Raw genomic sequence first — 12,160 nt, 5'->3', positions numbered from 1 at the left:
TAAAATGCTATAACCAAACATGATCCTTGCTTTTGTAAATATGAAGATACTCAACTGATACAGTATGACTATGCAGAGAGAAAGCTAGAAGAGAATTCTAATATTTGGAAAGGAACCTATATAGGCCAGTAATTATGATACCAAAAACACTATGCACGTATTACAACAAAAAGAATATATTGTGTTTATGAATATGTATATGTATTCTCCCTGAAATTAGGAAAATAAAATCAAGTGAGGCTGGAGAGACCATAACACTCTTCCCAATTTGTAATGGTCAAACTAAACTAGATTAATATGGATTTTTCCTGTTTTTTCCTTACATAACAAACTATTTTTAAAATTGAGCCAAGTATTAATCAACTTATTAATCAATTATCTAATAAAATAAACTTGATACTTTCAACTTTCTCTGCTTGGTATTATCCAGCTATGGTTAATTTACAGCCAGAAAAATCAGTCTGACTTAAACATAACCCATACTGTACATAATTACAAACTTTACAAAAACAAAATAATAAAGAAAATCTGTCTTTTCACTAGGAAATCTAATACACACCTACTCATAATATATCTTGCCGAGTTCAGTGGAGTTTACTCCATTATATCAATATGGAGAATTCTAGTTTTAACCAGATGTTTTCCAGTGGGAAAAGCTGACATATTCCACTCCCTAGAGTTTTGACATTTATATAAATGTCATTAGTTAACTCTAATTTTTTAAAAAATTGATTCTAGGAATAAATTTTTCCCCCAGTGTGCTATTCGTTTCCCATGATAGCTCAGTCCAGCTTTATGGCAACAAGGCTTATAATCAGTGGTGGGATTCAAATATGTGAACAACCAGTGGATGCCACTTCCGGAAGTCCATTCTGGGCCTGGGCAACAAAAAATTAGCTACTGGTTCTACCGAAGTGGTGCAAACCGGCTGAATCCCACTGCTATTTATAAGTATGCAGTACATATTAACAATTAGTAATAAGGGACACCAAAATCTAACTGAACTTTGGGAGATCTGCTTAGTGCATAGCAAATGTAACACTGGATTTTTCTTTTAACACAGAGACCCTATTCTTAATCCAACAATACCAAAACATTGAAAGTTTAGAACTATTGGCATACCGGATAGCAATGGTCACATTGCTCAATTCACTACCAGATAAAGATTTTTAAAAAGTCCTTTTAGTCTTTCTGATTTAAAAGGGCCTTTTACTGCATTCTCTTGCTGTTGGTTTAACTTTAGTTTAAATTTAAACTAAATCTGTTTTTTGAAATCTGCTTCAGACTTCATGCTATCTTCTTATTTTATTATTTATTTTGCATGGTTTATAGTCCACTCTATAGAAAAAAGCAAGTTACAGTATATTATAATGATAAACTCAACAACAGAAAAAGATCAAAAGATCAAAACAATAATAATTATGATGTCCATTTTCCTAAGATGGTCACCAGTAAACCTTACCTAGCATTGAAAGTTCAATGAAATAAAATTCTCTTGAAAAATCTTGTACAAATGAAAGAGCTTTACATTCCATAACATGGAGATAAAGAGTTATTGTTTTAATTGTGCCCTGCTCACTTCGTAACAGAGAGAGACTCTTGGACCTTCCTGACATGTTCTCACTAGATGCAGACTCAATTCTGGCAAGGCAGCGCTTGATGTTACCAGGTACTCATTTGTTTAGTCTTCATAGGTTGTTAACAATTGTTAATAAACAGCACAGTGACTTAATGAGAGAATTAATCCTGCCATGATTGAATTGATCCATCAGGAGTTCCGCACCCACCAGCTGCAGTGGTGGGATTCAGATAGATGAACAACCAGTTCTCTGTGTGAATGCCACTTCCGGGAGTCCATTCTGGGCAACAAAAAATTAGCTACCAGTTCTGCCGAAGTGGTACAAACTGGCTGAATCCCACCACTGACCAGCTGTAATTTGGAAATCATTGCTAAAGGTGGATGCCCTTCATAAAGCAATTTCCAGTAAGCCAACCAAGTGGTGATCAAAGCATGAGTTACTCACATCCCAGCATCTTGGTTTAAGAAGGATTATCACTGGCTACAGCTTCTACCTGCTGTTTAAGCATTAGCCATAAGTCCAAGATAATCTCCCAAACCATCCACAAACTTCTTCAGGGGATCATGGCCTTCTACACAGAAAGTATTGGAACCAATATTCCTGGGTATTTACTGATGTACAACAGCTCAGACCTGGAGAGATTTAATCTGAAATTATTTTAACCTGTTAAGTATAAGAAAATAAAATAACTAAAATAACATATCATAGGATTAGGCTATACAAGTATTACAACCAGACATATTTTTGTAAATAATTAGCATTCCAATATCACAGGCTAAGAAGCCCAATATATAATCTCTTCACCAAAAAAGAATTTGATTATTTTGTGTCTGTTTTCTTCCTATCTTCTGCAGATGAAACAGGAAGAAGTCAAAAGCATGACATGGTAAAAGGCACCAGCCACATTGCACTGTAATTTGTGTTTGACAATATACACAAAAACATTCAAACAAGGAAGCAACTGAAGCTTTTATTTAATTTAAGACAACATTAAAAATTGACAGTTGCCCCAATGGATATTACATTAACCAGAGTCAAATTACAGTCAGTACTAAATTCTTTTTGTATAAAATTATCATTTTTTTTCTTGCCAGCTTTTATTTTTAGTTAAGGTAAACAGTATGATATGTTTGTTAAAGTAAGAACCAAAAAGGTGCCCTTGTTATTCTTGGCCACCTAACAAGTTAGCTTATACGGCTTAAGATCTAATTATGAAGAAGGCAAGAATAGTAGTTTAGCAATATTAAGGAGTTCTCATTGTCAGTATTGAGACAAACGTAGTAAAACCACAGGAACAGAGAAGTCAAGCCTGCAAACAAAATAAGCAGATTTATTTACTCTTCTATTTTTATTGCCTTCGGATCCCATGCTCAAAATATCAGAAAAGTAAAACAAAGCTTAAGAGTTACCAAATAGAAGTTATTCTGAGAGGGAATGATGGATTGTGAGGCTGGAAATTTTTTTTTTCTTATTTTAACTCTGGTTTATTTCAACACTGTTCATTAGGAGTGGACAATCCATGGCCTATGGGCTGAATACAAGGATTTGGCTTCCAGGATCCCCCTCTCCAAGGTTGGGAAAGATTGATCTAGGCCAGCATGAGCTAATCTCAAGAGATATGCATTAATAGAATCAAGCTAACCATTAAGTATGTGCATTTATGAAACTAGCTTTCAGGCACAGGCCAACCTTTTTTTCCTGGAATTAAAAAGTCAGTTCAGTGTAGCTTATTAGAACTTATGAAACATTTGGCCAACTGTCAAAGCAGCAGGAAGAATCTGCTGTGAAACTTGTTAGCAGGATCATATTTGCTTCTCTTGTATCATCAATAGACCCTCTTAGCCTAAATGCTGTTACTCAATCTAGATCCACCTTTAAATCTTCTGATGATTATTTTGAAAAAATAAACATATACCCTCCTATAGATTTATTTCGAATCCAGGTTTATAGTGGAAGAGGAACAGTTATTATACTACAGAGCAATTCTGCTGTAATTTGGGTTTTTTGCTGGTTAGAGATTTTGAAACAGATTAATTAGAGCTTTGGGGATGGAAGAAGGAAGAATACAGTCAAATCAAATCTTATTGCAAGTTTGAACTAAAAATAGTCACTTTTTTATGCAATAGTTTTTAGCCTCTTGTTTCATTTAGAAACTGCTGTGGACAAACCTATACAAAAGATGGTGGGAAAGATAGGATTCAAATATCTATCGGCTGTACCCTGGGCAAGTCACAGACTTTTAGCCCAATCTACTTCACATGTTTATTTAAACACCAGTATCAACCTTACAGTTTTTTAGAAACAAACTAAGAAGTGAACATGCACAATACCCAAACAGAAGTAATTCCTTAGACAAAATTGCAGAAATTTTTCCACCTGTTTGTCACGTGTGAAAAAAGCACGAGCATAGAAACCATTGTCAAACATTATTATTTGGAAGGCATATAAAATTGATAGAGATCTTTTGCATATAGACACATTAGATCTTTTGCATATTAGACAGTAGTCACGAATGATGAGCTGCACAGATGCTACATTTGGCTGGAAAATTTCCACCATGAAGATTATTCCCGCTGAATGTAAAATGATGTATATGTATATTAATCATCATACAACTTCACAAAGCAACACATAGTTTGTAAACAAATCTTTCATACTGCAAATGTGTCTCTCTCCTGATACTAACACCCTGCAACTCACCTCTTGGAAACATTATAACATTTAAGTTACAAAAGGCTTAAACTTCAAATAACCCTTTAAAATAGCATCACTGTTTCCTTGATACTCTCAGAATTCTGAACTTTATTGTATACATATGCTGTATTTTAAAATCTCATTGTACTAGCATATTGTTAGGAAAATGGTAAAATTAGGATGTTGCATAATTACATTAACACTAAAGTTTCTAACTTGACATCTTCAGTACTAAAATGTTCTTAATCTTTAATTCTCCAGTACTAAGATAAGGAATTAATCATTTTCTTATTAAGAAGAGATTGAATTCTGAATCAGATATTATTTCTTTCAAAGTTTTCAAAATAAAAGTGGTATTTTAGGAATATTTCCCTTTTAAGATTTCAGGATACAAACTTTTATCAAAGCATTCTGAATACTTTTGAAAAAGTGGGGCATAATTCCTTCTAGGTTTTAAGTACATTAACGCTGTATATTGTTATTCATGAATTTATTTTGAGAGCCTAAATCCTAATAATCAACTGATCACGTCTTTTTATATTTACAGTACTGCAGATACACAATCTCTTTTGAATGTGTACCTCTGAAAAGTGCCATGTACAGTATATTTATATAATCTGAACTTTAGTACAACTCCGATATCAATGCAATCCCAACTCTCCCTTATAAAAATTAAGCTTTGTGAAAACTAAGTATGACAATATAGATTATCATAACAGCCAAAAACAAAATCTTAAAGCTGTAACAGAATAAAGCAGCACAGAACTGCAGTCTTTCCCTCTTCTTTTTATTTCAGATATATAATGAAATTTAGCATTCCTTTGAACTCTTAGGCAGATCAATGATATTTCTCCCTGTTTCAACAGGTATAAATTTGCAAAATGAGATTTAAAATTTTGATTTCCATCAAACTTACTCTCCTCTTAAAAACAAACAAATAAGACCTTGCTGAATGGACAAAGTACAGTTTCAGTCTAGTTTCAAACAGTCCAGAGAGTAAAAACCAGGGCTTTTTTTTGTCATAGAACGCTCAGAACGGAGTTCCGGCACCTTTTTTGGATGGAACCTTGTAGGGTAGGCAAGGTGGGCTGTATGACATGTGTGAGTTCCGGCACCTTTTTCTTTTACAAAAAAGCACTGGTAAAAACTGAGGCCTATCACATATATGGCATTATGTTTTGTGTAACCTCCACCCCATTAGAAATCTTTCTTAAAAACATAAAATGATTTATGGCCTTAAAATTATATATTTATGATCCTAACTTTAAAAAGAAATCAACCTAATTCCAAGTATACATAGGTGTATCTATTTGCTCAGACTGCTTTTAGATTCTTATGCTGGAAATTGGTATGGACACAAAATAAAATTACATACATAAGATTGTTATCTACACACTTTCACACAACAGTAAATAATATTAAAGGATTTGCATTCAAGGAGAAATGCATATGACTGATATGTGAAATTATTTATTTGAAACACTGAAATTTCTCAAAACTGGTACAAATGGAACTTCTCTGATTGTCACCAGTAAATACATTTTTAAAAGAATGACATATATACACTGCTGCTTGTACATGCTAAAAAATACTAGCACAAATACTAAGTTTGACACTTGATTCTATTGTATAACAGTATAAGGTACACCAAAGTGGTATAATTACAGCCAGGGCTTTTTTTGTCATAGAACACTCAGAACAGAGTTTTGGCACCTTTTTTGGATGGAACCTTGTAGGGTAGGCAAGGTGGGTTATATGACATGTGTGAGTTCCGGCACCTTTTTCTTTTACAAAAAAGCACTGATTACAGCTAATAATAAACATTTTTCATTTCAAGTTATCTTTTTAGGCAATCCATAGATTAGATGTATTTATTACATTATCTTATTGCCATTATTGCATATACTGGAAGAAATGTGAAATGTGCCTATTTTTAGAAGAAAAGGTATCTATAGTATTTAATATTCATTCCATACAGCTGTAATAACCTAATTAAATATGACAAGTGTGTCCATGAAATTCAGTGATTAAAAATATTCCTCATTAATAAGCTGACATTTCATCAATTAATATACCAATCAAACTTTGCTACCTTAGCTAATATGCATACACTAATAATAGCCATTGCCACATAAACTACATAATATTCTTTGGGATATACTTTTACTTTTTTTTTAACTTTTATTAAATTTGTATACCGCCCTTCTCCCGAAGGACTCAGGGCGGTGAGTCCTATAGCCACACTGTAGGCATCCAAAGATATGTATAGACAGCATATATACTTATAATAGGGTGCACTTCATATTTAACTGACATCACAACCAAACAAAGTCCCTTTTCATGTTTGTGGTTATAACTTGCAAATGTTATAATTTATAATATGTACTATTGTGCATGAAACCAAGGCTCTGGAACATGCAGCAATGACAAAGAAATGCATGTCTACATTCTAGCTTGTCACAAATTACTAATTTTTAGATGGCCTGCTACTCAGTTTTGATTAATGTATTTTTAAAAGCATACATATGACATTCTTTCCATAAAACACCAGCATTTTGCAAGACTGGTTTCGAGTATTTTCATCCTTTTTGTCTTGCTCAGTTAAATTACCCCTCTCCCCAATACCAAATCCTGTGGGACAGTAACTGCCACTGTATCTGTTATATTTCCCTTCAATACATTTTAAATGCTCTGGGCTGGCTGGGAGAAACGCCAAATTATATAAAAGAGGGCAGGTTGCTACATAAAGTAAAGTGCTGTAGGATAAGTGTGATACCTATGACAGGTTTTATTCCATTCTGGGTTTTTGTTTTATATCCCTCTTAAGAGAGGGAAGAGGGCATACAACCTGCTTCAATTCTGTTTTCCTTTTTCAAAGCATTGGGAAAAGGGTAAAGACTTCGTTAGCCGCAGATGGGCTTGGGGAAGGCAAGTGACCCGTGCAACCTGCGAGTCAATAATTAATGGGAACCTCTCGTCTTACCACACCATCTCAGATGGAGAGGCACATTGGCGTCCAACTCATTCAAAGCCCATCCATCTCCATTAAGTGGTCGGGAAAGCCAAGAGGGCAGGAGCAGATGGTGGCAGCCGCTGGAGAGAGGGGGAAGCCCAGAGACAAGTCCGGAGGCGATCAGAAAATGGGCTTCGCTACGGCCGGAAGACTTTATTTTGGTTTGCCGCGCTGACCTCTCCCCGCCAAGCCACCCAGAAGCGTTGCTCTCTTTGCACCGCCTCAACCCGCTTTCTTTCTAACGAAAACTATTCGGAACTGAAACCCGACTCCCTTCCTAAATAAAAGATAGCTGGAAGTCGCGCGAGCAAAATCCTCCGCTCGAAAGTACCTCGTTTTGTCTCCAAAAGGCAGCATGTCCACCTAGAGGTCAAGAAATCCAGGCGAGCTCCTTTGATCTCCGCTTTGGGTCTCTAGAAACTCTACCCGAGCCCTCTTCCCCGTCCCCCAAACCCCACCCTCGCCTGATAACTTCTTGCCCTGGCCTACTTGGAGCCGCTACGGTGCAGCGCTGCCTCCTGGCGGCGGAAGGAGGCAGCGCCTGTTTCGGGATAAGCCCTCACACCCTACCCTTCCCCCCCCCACCCCCAACCCGGAGCTGAGCTCCCAAAAGTACGCCAAGGAAGTGAAGATCGCCACCCCTCCTCACCCCCAGCCCTGCTATCTCACCGCAGCTTCTTAGCCACAGCATCTTTCTTATTGCTCCGGCTCCTAAATTTTCACAAACATCCTCACGGTTATTGCTATCAGCAGCTGCGGGGCTGCCCTGTCTTCTTCTTCTTCTTCAAAAATAGGTGGATCCGCTTCCACGCCCCCAGTGTTGCCTACTGTGATGCTTTCGAGGTAAAGGCAAAGGTCCCAGCATTTGGCTTTCACTGGTCCACTGCCTTAGCGCATGGAAGCTCTATCTTGACTAGGCAGCTTTAATGCGTTGGCTCTCCGGGGCGGGCTTTGCCTTCTTTCTGAGCAAGATCGGCGCCCCCAAGTACTGAAAAGCTGTAGTCGCTCTCCTTTGCTGCAGGGAGAAGACAGTTACCTTCAAGGTCGATTATTCTATCCATCAAAACGCTAGTCAGCCGGTAGCGAAGCAGAAATCTTCCTATACTAACAAAAGTTTTTCTTTCTCTAACTCCTCCTTCCCCCCCCCCACTTTCCTTTTGGTTCTTATTTTTCTTGCTATTTACTCGTTAAGAGGATAGAAGCGTGATGATCCTGCGTTAGCTATTCGACGAAACTGGGATAGCCTAAAATAAAATAGGATTTTTAAGTTATGGTACGTGGCAACTAACAGTGAATTGAATTACAAGCCAACCAATTAAATCGGGGTTCGAAACAATCTCTTCTTGCGAAATCGAATTTGGGTCGGTCACCGGGACCAGAGATAACCTGGCCCAACGCAAATTCGATTTTGCATCATATTCCTGGGACACATATATTTGCCTTCAATCTCTTCTTGGTTTAGAAGCTAAACGAAAATTCGAGTGGTTGTAACATTAAAAAAATCGGACGGGTTGTCAGCCTTACGAATCTAGAAAATACAGTCACAGAGGACTTGGAGTCGGATTTTCAGCGCATCTGCGGGCACAACCCTCTTATCTCCAGCCAGCAGGCCTCGGGTACCAGCTGCCGTCCAACACATCTGGAGAATCTCGACTTGGGCAAAGGGAGCTTTCCAGGTTCTGCGGAGATTTTTATGAAGACGGCCCCAGTTACTCTCAGCCTGCTCGATCGTCGACACATCAATGCCGAGCTTTTAAGTTTTCCGTGCGTGGGTATAGCCTGCGCATTTTTTTTCTTACGCTCCTGCGAAGTCCCTAACCAGGCGCCGAAGGGGAAAGGTCATGCGCCTTTCTCCCAGTCAGAGATCTCAAACCGAGCTGGGCACAGAGTAAAAAAAGCGTGCCAAGCGGCCAGCCTTGGGTTACAAGCTGGGCTATACCCCCGAGGACTTATTTGCACGCGGAACTCCGAGCCTCGGCACAGAGCGCCTGTTTGTTTGCTGCTTTCAGCTTTGTGGAAAATCCTCGCTGCTGCTGCTGCTTCTCCTTTTCCAAGTAAGGGGAGGGAAAATAAATTGCTCTCCACCCCCTCCATCTCCCAGCCCCGTCTCCCCCCCCCCCGCCGCCCCCCTCCCGCCCAGCACCGCCCAGAAGGTGCTGCGTGTCTTTCGCTCTTGAACTTACCTGGTGGCTTTTCGAACAAAGTAAGAGCGGGTAAAGTCTCCGTGATCGTCCAGCCACGCTTCCACCGCTTCCTGCGGCTGGGGCTGGCAGCTGCCTTCCATGATCTCCGCCTGCCCGCTTTTGTCCCACGAGGCAGCTGCAAGGCCCGTTTTTGGCCACCTCCGCGGCCGGGGCGCCTCCTCGCCACCGTATTCGCTGTCACGCCCCACGCCCGTCCCTCCCCGCCCCTCCTGGGGTGCCCTTTGGATCTCTCGCCTGGCCCGGCTGCCGGGGTTCCCAGGTGCCTGGTCGCGGCAGCCGGCGAAAAGCCAACTCCACGCTTCCTCCCCGGCGAGCTGGGATCCAGCCAGCCCTTAATGTGTAATCCGGCCGGCTCCACCCCTCTCCCTCGATGCCCGCTGTAGCGCTCGCCAGGAGGGACTCGGGCAGCCGCTCCCTCCCGGAGTCCCCGCGGTGCTGCCGGCAAGCAGACAAGCCGTTGCCGCCCTTCCCGCGCTGCCCTGCCCTTTCTCCCCCGCCCGCTCCCTTTTACTGACTAGATTCAAGGGAAAGTGCTCTGAAGTGACATCGGATTCAGAAGGGTTTGTGTTTTTTTTTTCTTCCTCCACCCAGGATCTATTAGAAACACGGGGAACCGGATTTTTAGTTTCACTGAATAAAATACTAAGGTATCGAGTCAGTAAAGACCTCGATAACTCTTTAATCTTTCACAGCTCCAAAACTGTGCTGCTATGGCATCCTTCAAAGCAGTCACTTATTCTCATCTTAAAAACCTATAATAATATAGTGAAAGGGGGCTCCGTCGAGGCATGTGTCCTATTGCCAATGAACTCTTTTCATTACTTTATTTTTTTTTCCTGATAGGATCTCAGGAAAGGCTGCTATCCTGCCTTAGAAATTTTTTTTTAAAAAAAATCTCTTACTGGATTAAACCCATTTAATGCACATTCCATTTCCAAGAAAATACCAGCAAGATATTAACCCATTAGGAATATTAATATTAATACTGCTAAGTTTGTAAGCCGCCCTGAGTCTTCAGAGAAGGGCGGGATATAAATGGAATTAAAATAAAAATAAAAAATAAATATTATGCTTAGCTATCTTTCCAGGTAGCAGTGAAAAAGGCAGCTCCTGTCTACCTTCCTGTTAACCAGAAGAGAGCACACTAAGTCAATTGGGACACGGAAGGCACTTTCCTCTGTTCTTGGAATTCAGTAAATTATCCCATCTTCCCATCTTCCCATCTTGTAGCACACCTTTAAAACTAAAGAAAGAAACATCAGTAACCTGTTCTATGCTAGTGGCTCTATCCCGATGGTTGAAATTGCAAATATCTGTAAGCTTTAGTAATAAAAATTCAGGAGCATAGTGGAAAAAAATGGAACTAGAATTAAATGTAGAAAGACCAAACTAAACAACTGAAGATAATTTCAGTAAGAGGAACTTGAATTTCAGTAAGAGGAAGTTGAGTCCTGGGGGGGGGGGGGCAGGCATCAGTGCTTGATGGTCTTATTTGGTTCTCTTTAACATCTACATGAAGCCATATATACATATTGTGTGTGTGTATGTATATATATATATATGTGTGTGTGTGTGTGTGTGATATGTGTGTGTGTATGTATGTGTGTGTATGTATATATGTGTGTATATATATGTGTGTGTGTGTGTATGTGTATGTATATGTGTGTGTGTGTGAAGTATTTGTTAAGTATTTTAGAATACCTTGCAAGGCCTAAATACGGGCCAAATCTTATTGCCTGTATCAGCCTAACCTAAGGCCATCCACAGGCTGTAGTCACAACTGTGACAACTCATTATTTGTGTAAATTTTTTTGGATTGCTAACAAAGAATTAATTCTTTGTTAGCAATCCAAATATATATATACCCTTCTGAGATTCAAACCTGGGCTGATTGCACATTAGGCAGTTGTTTTAACCTCTAGGCCACAGGCTCTTTCTCACTTTGTTAGCTGAGAAGCAAGGGAGATATATGTTAAATGTTTGTTAAGTATTTAGATTACCAGGTTCGAAACAGGAAATAAAGATTTGTCCCATGTTTGGGGCCTAGCAAGGTCTGGGACCAAGCAAGTGTATTCTGAATGCTTAACAAACATTTAACACATATCTCCCTTGCTTCTCAGCTAACAAAGAGAGTGCGAGAGCCTGTGGCCTAGGGATTAAAACAACTGCTTAAGATGCAGTCGGCCCAGGTTTGAATCTCAGAAGGGTATGGCTGACTGATGAGAACAAATAAGTTTGAAATGTTCATATCGGTCTCCCTTTATTCTTTGTTAGCAAGCCAATAGTTTCTATCTACTTTGTATGATCAGACAGAGTAGTGTACTCTGGTTCCCATCCTTTCAATTTCCTTTCAAGTCTCATCAGGCCACATTGCTGAAGATCTTGTGGTGTTGACTTAGCCAGGGAATACTGAATGGTTGTATTCAGTAGCCACAGGGTGATGAGTGGTTTCCTACAGTTGCTGTAATATTTGACTCATTTGCTTCTACATATAAAAGCTGTAGCATAGAAAGTAGCATTTTTAATAGTTAAATTGTTATAATTTTAATAGTTAAAACCAGTCCTATACATTGCATTTATGCCAAGTAAACTCCCAAATCAGATTTGACAAAATTGCAGGCTACCATCCAGCATGGAGGGTCCACATCTGAGACTATATCTGAGTCATG

At 39.3% G+C, this 12,160-nt stretch overlaps 1 protein-coding gene across 3 annotated transcripts in view; it reads right to left on the bottom strand.

Moving 5' to 3' along the window:
• Positions 1 to 9,774, bottom strand: part of PDE5A (phosphodiesterase 5A) — a 78,439-nt gene extending 68,665 nt beyond the window's left edge. For 2 of the 3 annotated variants that reach the window (XM_081333078.1, XM_081333080.1), the window contains exon 1: positions 9,471 to 9,774. In XM_081333078.1, the coding sequence (XP_081189204.1) occupies positions 9,471 to 9,571 (101 nt within the window). In that variant the 5' untranslated portion in view covers positions 9,572 to 9,774. Of the gene's footprint in view, positions 1 to 7,618; positions 7,721 to 9,470 lie in introns of those variants that run through there. The other variant, XM_081333079.1, reaches the window with a different exon arrangement.
• Between the last annotated feature and the right edge of the window lie 2,386 nt (positions 9,775 to 12,160).

Source organism: Vipera berus, assembly GCF_964194415.1.
Source record: "Vipera berus genome assembly, chromosome: 7".
In the NCBI taxonomy this organism is placed as follows: domain Eukaryota; kingdom Metazoa; phylum Chordata; class Lepidosauria; order Squamata; family Viperidae; genus Vipera; species Vipera berus.
The sequence above is the reverse complement of the archived record's forward strand: the minus strand, read 5'-3'. Positions and strand labels throughout refer to the sequence as shown.